Source organism: Ascaphus truei, chromosome 3, assembly GCF_040206685.1.
Source record: "Ascaphus truei isolate aAscTru1 chromosome 3, aAscTru1.hap1, whole genome shotgun sequence".
In the NCBI taxonomy this organism is placed as follows: Eukaryota; Metazoa; Chordata; class Amphibia; order Anura; family Ascaphidae; genus Ascaphus; species Ascaphus truei.
In genome coordinates, this window is record NC_134485.1 from 163,065,895 (window position 1) to 163,090,909 (window position 25,015).

General features: G+C 42.6%; 1 protein-coding gene across 2 annotated transcripts in view; it reads right to left on the minus strand.

The window, feature by feature from the left end:
* The window catches only part of MED14 (mediator complex subunit 14), a 69,579-nt gene extending 56,857 nt beyond the window's left edge, over positions 1–12,722 (minus strand). Inside the window, exons 1-8 of one of the 2 annotated variants that reach the window (XM_075589694.1) lie at positions 11,587–12,722; positions 10,955–10,981; positions 8,927–9,032; positions 7,873–8,046; positions 5,177–5,306; positions 3,464–3,592; positions 1,646–1,753; positions 544–676 (exon numbers count right to left, since the gene is read on the minus strand). In XM_075589694.1, the coding sequence (XP_075445809.1) occupies positions 544–676; positions 1,646–1,753; positions 3,464–3,592; positions 5,177–5,306; positions 7,873–8,046; positions 8,927–9,032; positions 10,955–10,981; positions 11,587–11,771 (992 nt within the window). In that variant the 5' untranslated portion in view covers positions 11,772–12,722. Of the gene's footprint in view, positions 1–543; positions 677–1,645; positions 1,754–3,463; positions 3,593–5,176; positions 5,307–7,872; positions 8,047–8,926; positions 9,033–10,954; positions 10,982–11,586 lie in introns of those variants that run through there. The other variant, XM_075589695.1, reaches the window with a different exon arrangement.
* Between the last annotated feature and the right edge of the window lie 12,293 nt (positions 12,723–25,015).

The following is a 25,015-nucleotide window of genomic DNA, read 5'->3' on the forward strand; positions in this document are numbered from 1 at the left end:
ACTATGTCCACTGCTTTAATTTTAAACAGCACTTAATGTCTGCTGTCGATCTCGCACAAGCCCCTATTTAACATACTGGTAAGCCTTCTCATTGCTCAGGAAGAGTATAGTTCTTTCAAATTAAAAGAGCTGACATTTTACTTGGCAAGGGGAAGACTGCTTCAAAAGCACATTGAATATCATCACATGGAGTGTTACTACCTAGAAGTATATCCCCCAAAAATAGTTAATATTCCATTTTCTATGATGCAAATGAATAATGGACTTCACAAGACTCTGCTTAAATCATGAATTCATCTTCCGGCAATAGATCTCTCACTCCAACACATTATTTTTATACCACTCAAATAAAACATTTCAAAAATGCTAGCTTCCAAAAAAAATCTGTTCTTTTCTACCCGGGTCAAGCTACAATCTCATAAAAAAAAATAAAAATGATACTACAATTTATAAAATGCTGAATAGGGAGGTTTTTGTGTTTGTTTCTTTTTACTACAGTCTTTGTAGAAGGAACTTGAAATGTATTCAGTATAAAAAACGTACTTCCAAACAGAAAGAGTGAGGCATTTCCCGGCATAGTATCGTTCCACTTGCACAAGATCTCCCCAACGTTCTCTAATCAGCATTAGAGTCTGCGAATGGAGAACTTCTAGCTGAAGTGATAAGCAGAAGGAATCTTCACAGAGATGTTAAGGGAAAAAAACAAAACTGCAAAAGGAATACAACTTGCAAACGTACAGCTGGACTTATTACAGTATAAATAGCACTACTCCTCAGCTTGGTAGTTTTGCAATGCATGCAGGTAAGAAATAGATATGTATATTTATGGGGGGGGGGAAAAAAATCATATTAAGGGAAAGGTCGGAGTTCCCCTCATACATTAGAGCAACTCCAGTCCTCAAGGGCCACCAACTGGTCAAGTTTTCAAGATATCCCTGCTTCAGCACAGGTGGTGCAGTCAAAGAATGAGCGACTACTTGAGCCAACTGTGCTGAAGCAGGAATATCCTGAAAACCTGAGCTGTTGGTGGCCCTTGAGAACTGGAGTTGCCCACCCCTGCGTTAAAGAATGCAGAGTTCTAAATATCAGAGTTCTAACCCGTAGCAACGTCCTATTGTGCAGATCATTAAATCACAAATTTATCATAATATAGTTTTCAAATTCTTCTGTAGGAGGCTATCCGTTATTTTTCCCGATCACTTTAAAATCAATTATGTAAAATACGAACATTTATAACTAAATTTCAGCGTTGTCATTTTTAGGAGATTGTGTCTTTAAATGATATGTATTTTTTCAAAACTTCATTGGCACGCACGTTGTATCTTTTGCAAGTTATGAAAACTTCCACATAGAGTAATGGAAAAGCTCCTGCGAAGAGGACACGTTCTGAAAATGACACACACAAAACCTCCATGGAACTTACTCCAAGATCACAAGCTGAACAGTCGGTAAAAAAAACAAAACCTACTGTGTATACATGGAAACTTACATTCTTTTTCTGGTTAAGTAGTAAGGCAAAAATGTGGGAAGTTTATTTAATTTTTTCTCAAAAGGCAATTACTCTGCTCCAATTTTAACAAAATGCGCTACATTTATTAAAAACGACAGATTAAAAGTGAAACTTGTTCCCCTTTTTAAAGGATACGTAAACAGGTGTACATGTCCTGAAGTGGTTTTCCATCAGCGAACAGCCTTGACTGAACCAACTGGTGGATAAAGTTGATTTGCATGCTGTGGACCAATGCACGTCCGTCTTAAAGAATAAAAAAAATTATAGTTGGGGAGAAAAAAAAAAAAAGACTTTAGTATAAACAAGTAAAACCCCCAAAATTGGACAATTCTAATTTTCAATATATGCTCACCCTGTTTTTATCTGAATTACAAGGATAGTCAGCAGCACTTTGTTTTAATATATGCAGCCTCCGATTATCTTTATCAAAAACGAATTACCCAAGTTGCCATTTGGTTCGTTCTCAAGTGATCGATCAAAGATCCAGCTTACCAGGGTTCACTAAATGGCTGCCTTCCAGTTTCAATCAATCCTTCCATGTAACTCAGCAGCTATATAACCACCACTGGGCATATTGGCAACAAACTATCACAAACAGGAAAGTGTTACAAATATCTTGCACTGCTAAGGCAGTTACTAAAACCTGCTATAGAAAGCAAAGGAAGTTCAGTATATTAAAACTCATTAAAGATGACATTACCAGTTGAATTTAAACAAAAAAATGTTTTTTTTAGTAAGTATTATCTAATACTACAAAACACATTTAGAAAATTGCACGGATTGCTCCTTTAACCACATGCTTGGCGTTTACATAACATTATCTTGATGTTTCTCCCAAACTTCAAAGACAATGAATCTAGCTGTCTCCTCACAAAAGTGGATCAATTTCAGGCTAATACACAGGCAACAATAGAGCACAGCATCCTGTGGCAAAAGTCAAATAGACATTTAGTCTTTTTAATGATGCAGACATAGTACATTTTTGAGGAAATACCTTGTTCAGGTGTAACACCTACAGGTTTCAGATTTCCCCAAAATGTTCTGTACAAGGTCTTCATCATCAAAAAGACTTTAAAATGTCTATTTGATTTTTGTCACTGAGTTTGAGAGTGCCACAGGATACAGTTTTCAATTGAAGACCACGGAGCGATTTCTGCAGGGATTCTCGCTTTCCTGCTAGAGCACCGAGCACCATTTCGAGAGTGGAGTGCACTCTCTTTAGAGCTTTTGTAATACACAGGCAGGCAGACAGTCCTCAAATACATAGTGACCTATGCAGACAGAGAAGAAAAATCCTTGCACACAACACAAAATTATGATTAGAGTGTCATTTTTTTATAACTATTATAATAAAATGGAGACAGTCTGGATAGACAGCTATTCTCTCATTGGTCGCTAAAAAACATCCCAGACAGTATATAAACAATACAGTCATCGTGAGCAGATATAATAGCCCGACACCCAAGTTAACACAGAATTTTAAAAGCCAAGGCTTAACTGCAAAGTACTGTGTACCCAACGAGATAGAGAGATATATATACTTACAACCTGTCTGAAGAATGGTCCCTTCCAGGGTCTATGGCAAGTGATGAATCCCCCAGGGGGTGATTCAGAGTGCCTTATTGGTAAGTAAAGAGAGGAGGTGGGAAGGAGAAAGGTGTGTATCGGTAGTTGATACCCTGTCATTTCGCCTGATATTCCAAATCCTATATTCCCTTAGGGATAAAGCACATGTGTAGTCCTATTGTTCGAAGTAGATAGGAGCTTGCACAGAATGCTGGGAGTATGAGGCGAGAGGGAGAGAGATCTGGCTGCTGCTATTTAAAGTCTGGCCAGAATGGTTCCGCATAGCCAGTATTGTATGAGTACTCTTTGTAGTAGGGATAGCTTTGAGTTCCACTGGGAGAAAAGCGCTATATGAAAGTTGTTAAAGATGCTACTTGTCCAATTTACCTCCAGTTTCTTTATCTTCTACCAATATTTCCAATTTCAGAAGACGCCAAGGAATCTCAGGATCATCTCCCATTACTGTTAACGTTGCTTCAAATTCCCCTTCAACGCGGAACTTGACACGGCCATTAGCTGTGCGCAAAATACACAGAATACATTTTTTTTTAAAAACCCATACAACACACGACAGAATGATAATTCTAAAGAAGAGTTGGAGGATTATGAATGCCAAAAAAAAACAGCAAAGATGTGCTAGAGTTGAGCAATATATCCTGACAGGATTATAATATCTCGGTAACAAAATGACAAGTCGATATTGATCTTTTATTATCGAGATACTACTGTCAGTCATGTATGGGAGTCAATGGAATTTTAGGGACAGTTGGTAACTTGTTGCTCATAGAAAGCAGATCTGCCATAGTAAAAAGGGAACACGGCCGCCTCCTTCAATCTCCCCACCATAGTAGCAGCACCTCTCCCTTATCAGTCAGCCCCTTCCTCTTAATCGCTTCCCTAACCCCACATCTCTAATGTTAAGCGATAAGCGGCACGAGGGACATTTAATATATTTTAAAATAGAATACTTTTTTAAAACCTTAACTTTTTTTTTAAAGATTAAAAGGTTTTATTTATAGCAATAAATATCGTTACCGTGCTCAATGTCTTAATATCGTTAATGCAAGAAATGGCTATATTGCCAAAACATGCCAGGGAGTAATATTTTGTACAGATCATTGTGTTTTTACAAATGAATGGTTCCACATGAAAAAAAATTGGACTAATTGATGAGGGAAGAAACGCATCTCCTTATGTTTGTAAAATCCTTTTGTTTATATACATTTAATATTGTAACTGGGATAACGAAGCCTTTTCATGGCAACTGAAATAATGAATTAAGCATAGGTTGAACTTAATGCAGATGTGCCTTTTTTCCAACCTCATCTACTATGTAACCAATTTAGGGCAATTACATAACCTTACTTTGCTGAAATGAAATAAAAATTGCTACTAAAATATGAAACATTTGGTTAAAAGTTTTGTTTCTTGGTCGTTTTGTCCCGAGGAAGAAAACCAAAGAGTGTTTTTTTTTGCTAAAAACTATTGTCATCATGTCCTGTTATCACAAACCATCTTCTGAAAAAGTTAGATTAAGATTGTAAAAACTATACCAAGCATTTAATCACTGGTGAAACATTAAAGAGGAATTCAAGCACTTTTTTCTATTTACATTTATTTTTACACAGGATTGAAGCAGGTCGTCTCCGGAGCTGAACTCCATTAATTTCAGCTCTGGAGACCCCGTTGCTTCCAAAGATCCTTACCTCTGAAGGGGGTGTCAGAATCGCTTTGCCTTTTAAAATTCGATGTCACGTGGGCCAATAAGGAAGCCGGACTCGATGACGTCCCAGTTTCCTATTGGCCTGCAGGAGCTTTGAAAAGCAGCCTGCTACCCCCGTGCTTCAATCTTGCATTACTTTATTTTTTTTAAAAGTACTTGGATTGCCTCTTTAAAATCGGATTAGTGGGGCTTTCACATTTTTATATTCCCTACATTTAACATGCCACTCCCTTAAGTTCACTTTAGTCCATGCCATCTATAATACAACTCATTTAGTACAATGTGCTTTTCACCTCCTTATTCCTTAAAACAATGTATTCAACAATGCGCTACAGGTCTTCATGTAAAGGAGTATACAAGGGAATATAAAGCCATACCAACTGTGAGATTTGCCAGTTGCGGAGGGAGGTCTGTAGTTACCAGTCGATGCCGGAGGATCTGATTGAGCTGATGAAGTGTTGCCTGCTTCTCACTTTTGGTTATGGGATCCGGAGGGATTATTTTATCCTGTCATATACAAAGAAAATAAACCCCACACACTGCACTGTCAGTCTCATAACCATAGCCACAAGGCATCACGTGCCACTGCAAACAAATGTAGATCCTGCGACAAAGAAATCAAAGGCACCAGCAGTCTGTATACAAAGTATACTGTACCATGACATTATGATACAGAAAACACGCAGCATATGATTAAGTAAAAATACATGTATGCACATCAAGAGAAACGAAGACGCAGACAAAGTAAAGGTTAAAAGATACAATTTACACACAGGTTTAAATGGGTGATATTGTATTTGGGCACATACAAAGAAATTGTTAAAAACAAGTTTTTAAATGTACCCAGGCCTTAAAGGATACAACTTAGATTGTAAGCACTTTAAGACAGGGACTCCTATTGTTTGATGTCTAAAGCGCTTATTTCCATTGTGTGTTATAACATTCTTACAAGCAGTCCTCGTTTTACAACGCTTCACTTTACAACGAATGGCTTATCCAACGTTATGCAATGCATACCTATATTCATTTTTGCAACGCCAAAATGGCTTATCCAACGCTCTTATGACGCTTTGCAACGTTGTGTGTGTGTGTGTGTGTATATACACACACACACACACACACACACACACACATAAACAACATTGCAAAGCGTCGTAAGAGCGTATATATATATATATATATATATATATATATATATATATATATAATACAGTATATACACTATATAATTTATGTGTGTGCTGCATATCTTATTGCTTGCATAAAATATTTGGTGTATTTTAGTGTTAAAAATGCCTTCGGGAACTGAACCTTTCATTTAAACAGTGTTCCTATGGGAAAATGTGTTTCGCTTTACAACGCCATTTTGAGTAACGCATTGTGTCGGATAACCGAGGACTGCCTGTATTGTAAAGTGCTATGTACCTGGATGCTGCTACATAAAGGTATACATACATATAACTTAGGGTCTGTCTATTGGGAAGAGTCTAGAGACACACAATAATAGTAAAAACTATACGTTAATGTAGAACACACACAACAAATCCACAATAGTCTTCAACATACCATAAGTATTAAGTCTTAAAGGGGTATCCAGGATTCCATACCAATAGAGAGACTCTAGTACACAAAATAGCAAAAGCAAATTTGATGAACACCACATACAATACACTTGGTTTCTTTTGTGCACGGTTTATATTGGTGGTTTGGTCATTTACAGCAGCGGTGCGCAAACTGTGGGGAGCGACCCCCAGGGGGGGCGCGAGACTGCCGACGGGGGGCGCGAGACTGCCGACGGGGGGCGCGGGGTTTACAGAGGCCCCGCGCGCTTCCCGAAGGCACTTAAATTAAGTGCCGGGGGAGCTGCAGGGCCTCTGTAAACCATACTTACCCGTGGCTCCGGTGGCTTCCTCCCGGCGTCGCCATGGCAACGCGGCGTCAAGCCGTCGCGCCGCTCCTACAATAAGCGCACGCAACGGATTCAATACATTTGATTTGACGCGGCATCGCGTCGCTATAAGCGCAGCCGTAGGCTGCGGCCAGGGTGAAAGAGCGAGCTGGCGCTCATTTTGCTCCGGCGATTTGTGTCCTGTTAGTTGCGCGTGCGGGGGGGCATGTCAGGGGGGCACGGCCGTGACATCACGGAGCTCGTTAGCTCTCATTGGGCGAACTGCTCACGTGACGCATCAGCGAGCAGCAAAATCAAATTTGACTATCTCAGCAAGCAACAAGCTGACGGGCACGCACCCGCACCCTGGACAAGCACATTCAGATTAATCACTCTGATCGCGCCGAGCACGAGCGCTTCAACCTAGCTGCAGCCTTATGCATGGTTGTGCTTAGACAGTGTTTGTTTGCAGTCTTGACACCGATCTCCTTCACCTTTGTAGATTGCCTATTTTGTAGGCGATATTGATATGTTGAACTTTTCACCGCAGTTTTATTGTATCTATGCAGTATTCATTAAATTCACTTTTAGCTATTTTGTGTACTAGTCTATAAGTAGGAAGTCGCAGATACCCCTTTAAGACTTTATAGTTCTGGAATACTGGAGGACTATTGCGGAATTTTTGTATGACCTTTTTTAGGAACTAGGGATTCCTTATGTCAACGTGCACCCACGTCTATCAATTTGCCCCAGATATTTTAGGGTGGTTTAGTTTGCATTATAGGTTTACACATTATACAAATAAATTCTTCAAAGTGCAGAAATTGTTTGTCTATGTTGTGTTGGCTGCACAACCAGGATTCTCCTCGCCTGAGGCTGTTTTCCCGCTCTTTGGAATTGTTATACATCATATACACAGAGTTCAGTGTAGACATGAACACAGCTGTGATCTTTCAAAAGCTTTTCACACCATACATTTCATCTGTAGAACACTTATGAGCATTAAAATTTACTACAAGTCAACTCTTCCCTAGGCCAAATAGGAACTAAGACGTGAAAAGATAGCCTTAATTAGAATAGATATGCAAGACCTTCCCACCAAAGCACGAACTGCCCAGTGAGTATGTTTCAAGACCACAAGTAAAGAATCGGAAAAACAAACACATAAAATGGCACAGAGCTCACCCTAATGCATGTCGGCAATCTTGGGTAAGATCCTGTTGTCAGCACATCAATGGCATAAGGAATTGCAAAACTGGGTAGGCGAGCATGAACCAGAGCATCCCTAGCTAAGGATGCCAGGCGGTCAGCAGTGTCCACAAACAGTATAGTTTGCTGATCTAAGAAACTTGATATCATCTGACAAAGACAATAAGGCCATGTTAAAAAAAAAAAAAGTTGACTATCAAATTTGGTAAAACCACAAATTTATTAGTACGTAAACAGTCAGAAACATACTATAATTTTCAACAGGTTACATTTATACAACAAGCTGCTGAGTGGCATTGCCTCTTTTCTCTTACTAGATGGGAAGAATGGGGGCTTCGGAACTGAACCGTGTTGATGTCAGCTCAGAGTGCCTCCTGCTTCCCATATCAAAGGGCAGCCGGTAGTAGTCCCAGCTGGGCACAGAAAGTGCCTGTTTAAAAGGTCCCATGTCCCAATAGGAAATGGTGATGTCATCCCTCGCAGCTTCCAATTGGCCTGTGTGGGACCTTTAAAACAGAAGAGAAATACCGGCATCTTCTGAAGCAAGTATCTCAGAGAGCAGGGGGACCCAAGAGCCGAAATGAACAGTTCGGCTCCAGAAACTCCCTGCTTCCCACACAGGATATACAATTTTTGTTTTATAGGCAAATGTGAATTTTTATTTTTTTAAGAAATAACCCCCCAAAACACAAAAATAGTAAAGAGCACCAGCATATATCATCTCAATATAGACCACATTTTATGGGGTTCAGCACTAGTTACTAAAATTATTTATAAACTGTATTGGGGACAATTCCCCATGTATGCTTTATGCATTAAGGGTCGTTGACCACTAACAAAAGTTTGATCGATTCCATCATTTTAAAACAAACACGAGTTAACAAGTGCACATAAAAACATTTAAATTGTTGCAAATCTATTTCTAAGTGGATTCCAGGAACAACAGATTTAACTAGGACAGATTTAGAGAAAAGAATACAGTAGAAACTATTGCTACGAGGCTGTATTTTGAAACGCTGTCAAACCTTACCGCACATTTCTCCACTTTCCCTGCATTGTTTGCCCATTTCACTAGTGCTAATAATCTGACAAAGAGCTGACGTGTGCGGCTGGCAAATTGCACAATTTCAATCTTCCTGAAAACAGAACAAAATAGAATACATTACAATAGTATTCAATCTTTTGCTCCCCATGTGGCAAAACTATCTGCCAGAAATAAAACCCTTAAGTTCAATGATAACCACTATTTTGGACCTTTCACAGATTATAATATGAGTGGAGCCAACAAACCCAAGAATTTCTTACGAAATCTAGGAACTGCTAAACATTTTCATCAGAAAAACAAGAATGGAACAGCTAACCAATGTCTACCCCAAATTACCTTAAACAAATGCTTTATTTAACAGTATATAGTGATGAAATTCAGCTAGTCACAGTTATTAACAGTGTACAGTACATCTTGTTCATTGAAAATCTTAAAATACAATAAGTAGTTAGCTGCTAACCCTACATGTTTCATTTACTATTAAATCCACGCCACAGGGACAACCCAAAACAGATCACTGAAAAGGAAAGCTCTTCACAGCGCAGAATTATTTTATCTATATCAATGTCTTTTATATCGCATACACAGAGCAAACCCTGCTCCTACGCGCTTTTATGCCATCATCCCGTTAGAATAGGTATGTTTTTTTCAGAACGTGCTTCTCTTAATGGACGTGGTACTATTAAAAAAAACCTTGCTGGAAGGCACCCCAGGTTAGTTACCCAAAGGAAAAAGATGGATGGGAGGAAGGCACTCTCCTAAAATGTATTTAGTGCCAAGTCCACATGATGCAACTCTGTACCCAAGCATAAACCGTATATTTCAAAGTATCACAATGGAGGTTTTTTTTAAATTGTCATTTCGTTTTCTCAACTTTCAGGGATCTGGTTTTTTGCCCTTTAAGATTAGTGCAATTGCGTTTTCAAGAATAGCCAGTAGCAGCTGCCAGTGTCTGTAAGGGAAATGTCACAGATCATGTCTACCAATTGGCTTACAGTAAATTTACTATTGAGATATTTTCTCTTTCTATCAGAGTATTAATAAAGGTCAGTTCAAGATCTTCAAAACCATGGAGGGTGGAAGCTCAACTAAGGAGAGATACAGGAGAACATTCTGTTCAAATAATGTGTTTTAAAGCTGCAACCCATGCTGCTCAATGTTTTAAGGTGAAATCACCCAGAGCCACCCAAAATATAACCTTCTAAAAACAATAACAATCTCATTGGCTTCCCACCCGTGACTAGTCCATAAAACCACTGGACAAGGCATGATGTGAATTAAGTGATGCATGTATCACAGGCAATGTTTCCAACCATGACATTCAATTTAATAACTAACTGTTTTCTACAAGATACCACAAGCCTAATGTTAACTTTTCTTTCATGTTTCTTTTGTACAGAAAGGTGCTCCACCCATAAAGGATCCATAGCTCTATTTTATTCAAATATGTTTTGAATTGCAAATAAGGTAAATAAAGTAACCACATACAATCCGAAGGAATGAGACATCTCTAGTTAACTTATTCCTGTAGATATTGCCTAGCAATGTTAGCTGGAGAAAACAGCACACATGCTCATAATGGTACATGCCACATCTCTCTTCCACAACAGTCCTGCCGGTTCCTGGAAAGCCATTTTGCTTCACACTGTTCTCTGCCTTTATTGTAAGTTCACTTGTTGCTGCCACTGAGCTACTAATACTATAAAGTAGAATATGTTAGTATAATATCATAATTATTAATAAAATGCAAAACATATAGGGTAATATTTACCAAGCAGTGCTATTCCGTCAGATTCCTTCAAGCATGGCATAGTAAATAGGTCATTTTGAATCATTCAAGCGAATGGGCTGTAAGGTGCATGAAAAATGTCTCATGGAGTAACACCAATTGGTACATATGACCATTTATAGCCCCATTTTACTTGAATGGGGCTGCAAGTTGTTTTTCCGCATGGAAGGTGTCTCATGGAGTAACACTTACTAAATACGGCCCATTCTCTTGGTGAAACTCACCTTTCCATATCAGTCTTCCTTGGGAGCCTAAAGTGACACAGAAAAACAAAATGTTATTTTTGTCAATGACGGCATACAGAAAGAAAACAAAGAACAGCATTTGGTACTACTGTGGTCTGAATTCTCTGTACCTACCCTAAACAAGTGTTCTCTAAAAGTGTCATATTTAAGTTGATGATTTATCACAAAAGTGCCTCATTTTATTTTCACTGTTAGTAACAGGTCTCCCATTCTGACAAAACAAGAGACCCTCCCTTCAAATCATACAGCAAATGAAAGATCCATAAGGACTTTGAACTTAGAAAAACATTTAGAAAGTTGTTAAATGATGAGACAGCCGCTTTGTCAGAACACAGCCAAAAAAGCGATACACATTTTACGTCAACTCCAAATTAGACAGTGTCATCCAATTTAAGAGTGATCTATAAATATAGGTCTAAGAAATTCATGCAGCCATGAATGAGGTGGAATCCCTCTGCCTGTCTGCGCTGCACTACTATTTCCTATGGATGCTGCTTCAACACTATAAAAACTTGTATATTGTCTGTGGTGTGGACTATTTTATTCTGAAGCGTGTTGTGGAAAAGTGAAATATAGTCAAGAGCACAAGCATTTCGCTCCTTGCTACTCACAGATCTGCCAGCACGTTGATCTCCTGATAGGTCCTTTGTAGCAAGAAGTCAATTAGGGTGCTGAGTCGGTAGCCATGGCTGGCAGGCGTTGAAGTTACCACTGACCCTGGGGGAGGAGGCTGGGGGGCAGAAGTTGGCCCCCCAGCCGCCACAAGCTGACTGCTCTCCAGCTGCACAGGCGGCATGTTTTGGTCAGTGCTGGGTTTTTATATAGTGGAAACCCTGGATGACCAGGAAGGTGCAGACAGTCAATTAAACCCCTCAACAATGGGATATACCCAAATCAAGAGTTGACCCCAGTCCCCCAAAAACCCCTCTTAAATGTGAGATGAGAGGGTGAACACTAAATTATTGAAGTGGACTGTGACACCAAGATGGACAACCTACAATAATGACAAAATCAAGTGGGTGGAGTATTTGACTGAATAAGATTAGGGAGGGTGAGGACTATTTAAATATACTACAGATAAATTAAGCAGACCAAACTTAATATAGAAAAGTAAATGTTAGATTGGTTTCTCCAACCAAAAGTGCACCCAACAAAAATAATGATGACCCCTCGCACCCCCCCCACACCCTTTGAAAACAGCAGCTTGGCTGAGAAGGAAAAGGATGCGCCGGGGGTATAATTGGGGTGCAGGGGGTAGTGACCCAGGAATAGAGAGACAGGAGGGGGTTGGAAGGGCGCAGAGGGCAGTGACCCAGGGATAGAGACAGGAGGGGGTTGGAAGGGTGCTTGGGAACAGTGAGTGAAATTGCCTCAGGCTGCAGGTGGAGGGGGCACAGCTGCCCCGGGGGTAGACGCAGAATGTTATCCCGGGGTAGCAGGATCCGTGGGGTAGTCTGGGTGCCGGGTCCCGGGCTGCTCCTCTCCCGGGTGGTCTCAGCCCCGGCGCAGATCCAGGCGCTGCTCCGGGGCCATGGAGAAGGGAGGATTATAGGGAAGCAGGGCCGCCGCTGCTCGGTCTCCCGCCGCCCTATGGATCCTGGGTGTTAAGCTGCTTTGTATCCCTGTTACCACAAAGTTGCCAGGGGGACACCTCTCGCTTAGCCCCGGGCAACAGCTCCGTGCGAGTCCCAGGCCCTGCGAGTGGCCTCCATTACCACGCCGGAAGGGATTGAGCGGGACGGGGGCGCGGCCGGAAGAGCAGTGCGGGGGCGAGCGAGGGAGGCCTGGTGACAGGCGGGAGCGAGCGAGGCAAGGGACGCGCGTGCCCGAGGTGGAGAGGACGCTGGCGTAGTAGCGTGCGTCAATTGGAAATGCTGTCATTACAGCCCCTGGTATAACTGGCTACAGGTCTGCTGTCTGTGTGATAGAGATTCAGGCTGACCTTTCTTTAGCTGTTACCCTATGATATTACAGCTGCTTTTTAGTGTCCTGCTAATTCAGGGGTGGGCAACTCCAGTCCTCAAGGGCCACCAACAGGTCAGGTTTTCAGGATATCCCTGCAAAGTTAACTCAACCTTCGACTGCACCACCTGTGCTGAAGCAGGAATATCCTGTTAACCTGACTTGTTGGTGGCCCTTGAGGACTGGAGCTGGCCACACCTGTGCTAATGCAATAGAAGACCAGGACTGTATCTCTGTCACATATAGGAAGGAGCAGGAGTCAGTGGGCACATAATAGATTTGTCACATACACATTGATGGACCAACCAAGCTCTAAAAAACGTTTACATAGAGCTTGGACTTGGTTGGTCCATTGATGGTAATGGGGCCCCTGAAGCCTCGTCTGTACTGTATGACATCTATTGCATACACTTCAACTATTAAACAGGTCATGTACCTATTGCACCTTTGACTGTTTGTTAAACGATGATATCCCCCTCCCACACTGGAAAAACAATATCATAGTCAGAGAGACATAGTCAGTGTGGATTTATTGTAGCAGAAGCAAGCACACAATGTTTCAGGGGAAATTCCCCTTTAATCAGGTGATTAAAAAATGTTCCCCCAAATCTTTTTGCATTTGTTTCTGCTACAATAGAGCCACACTGAAATGTCTCTGACTATGATATCGTTTTTAAATAGTGTGTACCTACTGTAGATTACGTGATTCTCAGATAGACTATCAGTACCTGACAGAACGCAAGTGAAAGTGAGTGCCTCTTCCCTAATCATAAATAGACTGCATATACATGTAACCCTTTTATCATACCCCCCTAAGTGAGAATGGGGGTACACTCTTCTTGGCTACCTTCAGGTGGTTTTGGTGCTGTGACCTGTTGGCAACAGGAGGGCTGAGGGCTCTGCAATGGTGTGGGGAGAGCCAGGACAGGGAACAGGAGGAACAGATTACCTTGATATCTCTGTGGTGCAGTGCCTCCAGCCAGCAAGGATCCCCTGTTGATATTCAGGGGATGGACCCCCACTGACACTCCTTCATCTCAGAGACAGTAACCCATACACAGCATGCCTTTTCTGTATTTATTCAGCAGTCAGCTCCAAGACAGAGAATAGACAGTTCTCATGGTTCTTATCATCATCTGCTTCCTTCTCTACCTCCTCTAAATCAGAGCCCTGACCTAGGCAGCATGATTCCCTCCCCTTCCAGTCCTGGCCTGACTGGAAGGGAGAGACAGTTCTTCATCTAACTGACTTCTCTCAGACTCTTTCTCAACTGACAATTTTGGAGGGTGTCCCAATTTGAACATCCTTGGGGAGTGTCTCTAAGGCCTCGGGCATGGTCAGCGTTTATGCGCTGACCCGTGCTTAGGCGCGCTGCTGCTCGAAACTGAGCCCCTGCAGCCGCAATGAGAGCGGCTTTAGCAGGGGCTCGCGCACGCTTGCGGAAGCGTGTGTCTCACACAGTTTTGAAATTTGGCGCTCGCCGGAGCGCAGGGCCGGTCACGTGAGCGGGTCGCCCAATGAGGGCGAACCAGCTCTGTGACGTCACTGGCCCACCCCGCCCCCTGACGGCGCGCTGTGTAAGGCCAGGGAAAGCACCGCTTACCCTGAGCCTCAGCGCGCCTCCGCACTGTTTGGGGCACTATGTCCCAGGCCTAACTCTGACTCATAGCAAGCCAGAGCCGGATACAGATTGGCCCACACACATCAGGGGGCGTTCCAACCAATATCCACCCCTCAGATTGACATCCTCAGAGTTGCTAAGCCTGCCCTTGAATACTGACACATTATTCAAGGCTGGAATACACACACACAGGCCTAATAAAGGACTTAACCTTTCCACTGCCTGCACTAACAGGACTGACAGAGGAAAGGCCCAGAACAGAAGTAACTGCCGGGAGGCTATGTTACATACATATTCACAAATAAATCACAAAATACATGTTTTATTGGTAAAATAACCTTTGCATATATTAAATAATGCAAGCCTCTGTCGAACGTGCTCACTTGTTGAAAGACCCCCTATAGTGGATTTACTACAGTAAAGTGTACCTATTTCCAGTTGCTTAATATTGGAGGGTAATACACATAGTGCAAAATAAATGTATTTATATATATATATATATATATATATATATATATATTTTAAACTGTGTGAAGTGTCATTCCTACAAAAGATAACGTGCACTGTAATAATTGACACCGATCAGTAGAGTAGTAAAACATGCACTTATGTGGTGGGCTCCTCTTCCAATCCTAAAAAGGAGGAAAAGTAGCGTGCTAGCCCTCATAACATACAGGGAAGCCTTAGAGTTAAAAAAAAGTTGACAGTGATCCTGACTAGCATTGCCTTATTGGTGGCTGACAGAGATGTTAACCTTCTAGGACCTAACCCAATCAAATTTTCACTTTCTGAACCACAAAAATAGCATTTTAAGGTATATGGAACTGCTCATGCTAAACATTAGCGATCCTGACTTTATATCAGTGAAACTCACAGAAAATCATTGAGTGTTGCTTGGACTTCAAGCAGCAATCCCACCTGGGAAATGTTTGTTTGATCCTTTACATAATTGTAACAAAGGGGTCTGTCCGTGCAGGACCGTACTATTTTCCGCTCCAGGGACACCTCCATTCCTGAAATAATTACGAGTGTTCCCTCCTAAGGAAACAATATTGCCACTCAATCTCACAGAATCTGTCCACCAATAGGAAGCTGCGATGCCGTTGGTTGCGGCTTTGTTGGATTCTCCATAAAGAGCACTGACATCTAAGGCTGCGTCCATAGATGGACCAGCCGTGCTGAGGCGATTGGCCCACAGACGTCACTGCCCCGCCTCCAACCACCCCCCCCCCCCCCCACCCCGACTCCCTTCGCGCACGCTGGCTCGCCTGCAAGTCCGTGCAATCGCGCTGACTGAAGCAGGCGAGCCTCAGCGTTAGCGCGCCTCAGCTCTCCCCACACCTCTATGGCCCGGGCCTAAGACAGTAATTATCTAGGGGAACTGGATAGTCCCTGGTGCTGAAAATAGCAATGTTCAGCACTGGAGGGCTCAATTATTCTAACTAAGGAAAATAATAGATGTAGCTTTTTGCTGCGATTGCTGCGATTGCTGCGATTGCTGCTTCAAATTAATATAATACAATAAGTGCAACAAACAAAATCAGACAATTAGAAAGGAAATCCCTGCCCTGCAGATCTTACAATCTAAGGGATGTGTTGGGAGACTTACAGAGACAGCAGGTGAGAGAACAAGTGCAGTAGATGGCAGTGTTAGGCCACAATGGTTGGTGGGAAGGACTGTGGGTGTGGGACAGTAGCCAATAGTCTAGGTTATTGAAATGATTCAGTTAAGTTTTAAGGTTTGATTTGAAGGTGGGGAGATAAGAGGCTTAGTATATACAGTACCAAGTGTGAGGAAGTTCCACAGGTAAAGGGCAGTGAGGAAAAAAGGTTTAAGGCGAGAGAGAGCAGTATAGGTGAAACGGGTGGAATGTTATGAGCAGAGTGCAGGAGATGGGCAGGGATATAACGAGAGATGAAAGCTGATATGTAGGGAGGAACAGATGAGTGGAGAGTCTTAAAGGTTAGGAGGAGATCTTTGTAGGTGATTCAAGACTTCATGGGAAGCCAGGAGAGGGATATAAGGAGGAGATGAGCAGGGACTGTTCTGGGAGAAAGTTAAATGATCCTAGCAGCAGCATTTTGGATAGATCGTAAAGGAAAAAGTTGCGTGGCAGGGTGACCTGTTAGCAGAATATTACAATAGTCCAGACCGGAGAGGATAAGGGCATGCAATAGAGTTGTAGAAGTAGTTATGGAGGGAAAAGAAACAATGTTACACATAGGTAATGTTCTGTGACGACAGGATAGACGGTAGTACTGTTTATTGTAACCCCTCTTTATTTCACTAGATATGCTACTATGAAGGTGGGGGTCTGAGTCCGTCTCATCTGGATATAAATAAGACTCGTGAGTCAGCAATGAGACTGACTGAGATCAGACATGTGGGGCAATAGTACTTTATCTGTATATTTAGGCAGAAACACAATAAACCAGTTCAGTGGCCCTCTGATTTAAGGACCCCAGACAACACAGATGATACCTTATATACTTTGGAGCCTGACACATATATCTATCGCTGCGCTAATGTCAATGTCATTAATGTCACAATGTCATTAATCAGTCCCAATGCCGCATAGCATTGGGGCTCATTGACTTTATTCGCAGGGTTATACATGCAGGCCTGTTACTTCACAAAGTAAAGATGGTGTGTATGTATAGAAAGGATACTGCATGGCAGAAGGGCGACTCCGTGAACGTCTCTCCTTGTGTTCTACGCACGTACCCTGTGAGGAGTAACCGGGTACACCAACATGTACACTTGTCTGACTTCACTGGGTGCATCAAGATGGTCGCCAAAACAAGAAGTTAGCTTCTTCCTTGAACTGGTAATTGTCTATATCTGGTCTAGACCTATAAATGTTCACCAGAGTGATCAGTTCTTTGCCTAAGCAAGATATCTCTTGACTTGTGTTGCTGGACCCCGTCTGTTTCTTGTTTGTTGCCTTGCTGAACTTGCTGGAATTTGGACCCTGTTTGTCTCTCTCTTGCCCTGACCTTGGAACCGTGACCCAGACAACGCTGCCACACCTTGCCCTGAACCATGAAGCCGTGACCCTGACTACACTGACACACCCTACCCACGATCCCGGAACAGGATCTGACTATTCTTTCTTGTCTAAATCTCAACCAATCTCAGATAAAAAAGAAGAGTGCGGATAGTTCATCGTGTGGTAGTTGAAATTGAATAGAGCAAAGGAAGGAAATATATTGTCCTCACAAACACATTTACTCGTAGTAGCAAATATGTAGAATTTATTTATTTATTTATTTTATTTATAAAATATTTTACCAGGAAGTAATACATTGAGAGTTACCTCTTGTTTTCAAGTATGTCCTGGGCACAGAGTAAAACAAATAATACATGGTTACAAGTACAGAATGTCCTTTGTGTGCCGCTATCTAGTAGATCAGTACCCGTTTCTATGTGATTCCAGTATGAGGGTGAATGACACAATGCCGCCACAGTCCTACCAGTGTCTATAGTGAGTGCACATGCCCTACGCTTTTTGAGAGACAACCTCTCTTCTTCAGGAGCCAGTGCACGGATGACAGGGCTGCCAAGGGAGACCAGGACATGTACATCAAGACCGCAAGCACCAGATAGAACAAAGATGTTTAATAAAACAAATTTATTTCGACCGGCGTCAACAGGCACAACACACTACAAGGCTAAAGGCACAAACTCACTATAACGGGTTACGGGGGGAATTCATGCATACTAGGTGCCATTTCAACAGGCTTACCCAGGACAGAATCCACTCTCCGCGGGTCTCTGGTCCATCAAGACAATATGGATGCTATTCGGAGACTAGCACTTTCAAATGTCACGCTTGTCTGTTCAACCGGGCCTCATTCTGGGTGTCTTCGGCAAAAACCTCGGAGATACACTGTCACAAACATCCCACCTGTAAGCATGTGACCTGCCTATGGGACAATGGTTAATACATAGCTTAAGCTGTCCCGCTCTTCACCTCCGCAAAGGTCTCTCAAATGTGTACTGTAATATCTCCCTTAAATCCGTCCCATATACCACCAGTCACACACAGCACACACATGGGCACGTGACTTAGATTAAGCAGGGTTAATACACATGGTTACTCTAGCCAACTCACCTATAACCTGCGCATGGTACCTTCAATTAGTTAATATTAACCCCTTACTCAATTGCAATCATATTGCAGAAAGTGCAGAGAAGAGCCACCAAATTAATAAAGGGAATGGACAATCTATCTTATGAGGAGAGGCTATCTAAATTAGATTTATTTGCATTAGAAAAGAGGCGTCTAAGAGGGGATATGATAACTATATACAAATATATTCGGGGACAATACAAGGAGCTTTCAAAAGAACTATTCATCCCACGGGCAGTACAAAGGACTCGGGGGCATCCCTTTAGTTTGGAGGAAAGGCGATTTCACCAGCAACAAAGGAAAGGGTTCTTTACAGTAAGGGCAGTTAAAATGTGGAATTCATTACCCATGGAGACTGTGATGGCAGATACAATAGATTTGTTTAAAAAAAGGTTGGACATCTTTTTAGAAAGGAAAGATATACAGGGATATACAGTATCAAATAAGTAGACAGAGGAAGGATGTTGATCCAGGGATTAATCCGATTGCCAATTCTTGGAGTCAGGAAGGAATTTATTTTCCCCTTGTGAGATATCATTGGATATCTGGGGATTTTTGTTTGCCTTCCTAAGGATCAATAAGTAGGTATAGATATAGGATAAAATATCTGTTGTCTAAATTTAGCATAGGTTGAACTTGATGGGCGTACGTCTTTTTTCAACCTCATCTACTATGTAACTACATACAGTATACACGCTGCCACCACCCGAGAAAAGCAAATAAAAGATGTAAAATTAATAAATCTGCCAGGGTCTCAGGTCCCTGCTTATTATAGAAAAAACGAATGGCGCACAGCCAGGGAGTCAGGTGTGGAGTAAAAAAACTTTTTCTTTATTGCAGCATAGTAGGAGACAAATTCACCCCCTTGGGGGACACAGACAGGGACCTCCTACGCGTTTCAGACCAGCAGGTCCTTTATCAAGGAGTATGGGATGTGTACAGAGTGGGCACCTTTTATATCTAATGCTTAATTAGCAAATATCAAAAATCTGTGCAAAATTGAATTACGGATCCACTGGGCATGCGTGTGACGTCATCCGGCGCGCCACTTCAACAGCCCAGGGGATAGTGAGTAGGGACCGCCCCTAATGTCGCCCGCGCATGCTCAGTGTTGGCCGTGAAGGAACAGAGGGAAATTCCCTTACTCTCTGTATTCGCTCCCGCCCTCCGTGACGTCATGGCGCTCCCCGATTGGCTGGAGTACACCGCTGCACCACCAATGAGTATGTGAGGCAGACGAGGCTGCTCCAATCGCGCAGAGCCTCGCATATACCCACGGAGGGAAGGGAGAGGAGACAGAGAGAAAAAAAACATATACAAACTGACAGAAACTGACAAGCTAAAAAAATCGGTAAAAAAGTACTAATAAAGGTGCACAACCCAAATACAAGTCCCACATATACACAGACATAACACAGTGAATGACATAAATAGGATCTGTAATCCATATCAGCAAAATGCTGTCACCAGTGGAGGTTGTAAGATCTGCCAGTTCATGATCCCTTCACAGCACTTTAGAGGTTTAAGATCTAATGTTGAATTTCCGATAAAATCATTTATTAATTGTGATACGCAATACGGGATTTATCTCTTAACTTGCGGGTGTGGGATAAACTACGTAGGGAGGACAATAAGACCACTCAAGATCAGAATCCTTGAGCATATTAGACTAATCAGAAAAAGGGATATAACACACCCGGTCTCCAAACACTCCCCCAATGCCCCAAAGGTAGTCTTAATGGGCTAAAAGTTCAAGGAATCGAACAGATCTTTCCGAAAGAAAGAGGGGGTGACTTACTCAACCTTTTGGACCGCAGGGAGGCATATTGGATATTTATGCTCCAAACTAGAACACCCTGCGGTCTGAATGTTGAGTGGAACCTGGGCCATTTTCTTAAAACATAAAATTTGTTAAAATATAAAAATTCTTTCTAAATACAAATGATATATATTTAATACGGTATTGTGTTTGACAGGCATCTCATTACTACTTTGTTGTAGTGGTGACTTGCTTCTGTAAATATATATGCAAGTATGATATGAGTTGTCTTTTTTTGCCTTAACATTTGTATTCTCAACACTACTTTCTGTCAACTAGTCCATTATATTGTGTAGGTATTGGACCCTGACATATGGCTAGAACCCTTATGATCTATGGTTTATGTGATATCTAGTACGGCGGTTTCCTGATAGGGCAATTGCTATGAGTATCATTTTTGAATAGTATTGACCTTTTTGGGCATTTATGTCAAAATGGCTTATTTAACAGACATAGAATTTGTTTAAAATCAAATAGTACTATTGATTCTTCTTCACCTTTGGAGGTACAGATAAACAAGACATAATACATCAAGTCTTGTCGATTATCTCTCAATTGTTTTTAATATGTGTTGTGTATATGTGCAATAGTGACAGCATTTTGCTGATATGGATTACAGATCCTATTTATGTCATTCACTGTGTTATGTCTGTGTATATGTGGGACTTGTATTTGGGTTGTGCACCTTTATTAGTACTTTATTACCGATTTTTTTAGCTTGTCAGTTTCTGTCAGTTTGTATATGTTTTTTTTCTCTCTGTCTCCTCTCCCTTCCCTCCGTGGGTATATGCGAGGCTCTGCGCGATTGGAGCAGCCTCGTCTGCCTCACATACTCATTGGTGGTGCAGCGGTGTACTCCAGCCAATCGGGGAGCGCCATGACGTCACGGAGGGCGGGAGCGAATACAGAGAGTAAGGGAATTTCCCTCTGTTCCTTCACGGCCAACACTGAGCATGCGCGGGCGACATTAGGGGCGGTCCCTACTCACTATCCCCTGGGCTGTTGAAGTGGCGCGCCGGATGACGTCACGCGCATGCCCAGTGGATCCGTAATTCAATTTTGCACAGATTTTTGATATTTGCTAATTAAGCATTAGATATAAAAGGTGCCCACTCTGTACACATCCCATACTCCTTGATAAAGGACCTGCTGGTCTGAAACGCGTAGGTCCCTGTCTGTGTCCCCCAAGGGGGTGAATTTGTCTCCTACTATGCTGCAATAAAGAAAAAGTTTTTTTACTCCACACCTGACTCCCTGGCTGTGCGCCATTCGTTTTTTCTACTGGACATATCTGGATTCTGGATCCTTCTTGGCTTGCACGCCGGCAAAGAAACCCTGGAGATGACGTGAGTGGGGCGTTTTGGTTTAGACTGTTATAGTTAAGTCTGACTGTTAAAAAGTCATTGTGTTACTTACAAGTCTTATTTGCCTGCCCACTCCCACTGGTGTCTCCAGGGGCCACATTATTTTATTATTGGATGTAGTTGCTGCGGGTTTGAGCACCCCAATTCTCTATCTACCCTGCTTATTATAGAAAAAACTATGCACTTAACACAAAAATCTTTTGTAGAAAAATGTGTCCAAAAATGTAAATACTCTCTCCAGAGCGTGCAACAGTTCATTTAGAGCCCAAATCATTACTTATTAAATGTTTATATATATATATATATATATATATATATATATATACACATATATATATATATATATATATATATATATATATATATATATATATATATATATATACACATGAAGGTCAGTCAGCATACTGTAGTAGAAAAGGTTGTAATAGCAGATGCTAGTCCCATAGAGAATAAGTATGATACGAACCAATCCAAAGACCAGTAAAGAGACAGCAGACCGCACGGGGTTAATCCAAAAATCTATATTCACAACATGAAATACACGTAAGCCAACGTTTCGGTCCCACAGAGAGACCTTCCTCAGGGCCGTGCAACCCACAAGTGCAAGTGACCAAACATATATACCCTCACCCATAGTGCAATGCAAACAAAGGGAACCAATCACCAACATGCAATCAGACAAAATATGCAACATAGCTGTGCTCCGTGCCCCCTCCCCTATTACCTGATTATCCAAATGACTCATCATGACATGAGAGTAGGCACTTAAACTATTAGGAGAGAGACACCCTTAGACACTGGTCCCAGGGTCTACTGCCATTGCGGGGGAAAGTCGCGCGCCGCGCGTGTGCAGTGGGCCAAAACATATTGACTGCCGGAGCACCAGCAAGGCGAGTGCGCCGCGCATCACAGCTGTGAGCAGACGCCTCATTAACTCTCCCTGGCCACCAGGGACGCCGGCAGCGCAAAACGCACATGGTCCCTTTGTTTGCATTGCACTATGGGTGAGGGTATATATGTTTGGTCACTTGCACTTGTGGGTTGCACGGCCCTGAGGAAGGTCTCTCTGTGGGACCGAAACGTTGGCTTACGTGTATTTCATGTTGTGAATATAGATTTTTGGATCAACCCCGTGCGGTCTGCTGTCTCTTTACTGGTCTTTGGATTGGTTCGTATCATACTTATTCTCTATGGGACTAGCATCTGCTATTACAACCTTTTCTACTACAGTGTGCTGACTGACCTTCATGTGAATTTATGCTTTATGGGTTGTGCACCTACGTACTCTTTTCATTGCTGTACATTCCCTGCGATGGCCTAGCGGGGAGTTGTATTTAGGAAACACTTGGCCTCATTTACATATTTTATCTGCATATGGTTGTGACTATTTGTTATATGTGCAATGGAGGAATTTGCTGACATCACAGGCATTTTTTCGTCCCTATCGGATGTGGCGGGTTTCAGTGATGCAGAGGTCGCACAGATCCGCTTCACAGAGTCCTTTGATGACGTAGTAGGACCTGATAAGGCGGCTGATGTTTTCAATGAGCTCATTAAATTAAAGAAACGTGAAGTGGATTTTTATCTACATGGCCTCACCCTGTCACACTACCACAAAGCGAGGATGCTGCCAAGGGGGTTCAGGGTGAAAAATCAGCCTACCATTGGCAGATGTGACATGGATTTCTGCAAACGCTGGATAGCCATTTTAAACAAATGTTCTTTCGATCTTATGATTCTGGTCATTGACCAATCAAGCAAGGAAATTGCCAAATTGAAGAAGGACATTGCAGTAATAGAAACCAAACATGTGGACACCCTGGCAGCGGACACGGATACCAACTGGCTGGACAAGATGCAGAACACAATTGATGCCTATAGGGCGAATCTAATCAAGTTTAAGAAGGAGAAGCTCCGGCAGGTGACTGCGGACTACAAGGAGCGCAACGTCTACCGATGGCTCCTGGGGCTGGGTGAGACGAAGAGCGGTAGAAGCGGTCCACAGCGACGATACCAGCCTCGGTCTAGGCGGAGTGATGCCGCCAGGATGGGCTACACGACCAGTGATACTGATGCATCAGATGCCCCGGATAACGCCTCCATGGAGCCTTTTTTAGGTCCGGGCGATGGCGGTCGAGCGAGAACTCTCCCGCAGGGCACAACGCGCACAGACCCACCAGGAGAGGTGGCCGGAGATCGGCGGTATCCCGTGCGCGAAGGAAAAGCGACAAGGGGCACCAGGCAAGCGAGACGGTGATCTACAATCTATCGGACCACTCACTGACACCGGCAGAGGTTAGCATTCTACAGAAAGGCTTATCATTCGTGCCAACCCATATGCAGGATTCCTTTGACTGGGAGGTTGATATGTACAGACTGCACAGACAATTGAAGTTAAAGGATTTCTTCTCTAAGAATATTTATATTAACTCTTCTGGAGACATTACCCCAAATCCATTTAAGACCAGGAGCACCTTTGACCCGCACTCACTGAACCCCAACATAGCTGCATTTATGAACTTGGTGACTAAAGACACACGGAAAATTCTGAAGAATCATAAGACCAGCTTTTTTAATACATCGAGAGAGGAGAGAGCTGCCCTGAAAATGCTACGGGAGAACAAGGGGATCATAGTGAGAGCAGCAGACAAGGGTGGAGGGATTGTGGTTTTAAATTATCAATACTACAAGCTGGAGATTGAGCAACAGCTTGCAGTTGTACATCATTATAGACACCTCCCGGGGGATCCGACGATAGCCTACAAGAAGGAGATTGATGGCATCATCCGATTGGGCTTGAATAATGCCTGGATCACAGAAGAAACCAGCAAATTCCTGACTCAGGACCACCCTGTGATGCCAGTATTATACACACTACCCAAAGTACACAAATCTATAGTCGCACCACCGGGCAGACCCATCATCTCGGCCCGTGGGTCGCTGTGCCACCCCCTCTCGCAATTCGTGGATTTCTATCTACAGCCCCTGGTGGCTGGAATGGGTTCATACATCAAGGACACCACGGACTTTATTGAGCAGCTCAGTCATCTTTCCGTTAACACACCAGAATGTATTCTTGCTACGCTAGATGTGTCCAGCCTGTACACCAACATTCCCCATGCAGAGGGCCTAGAAGCA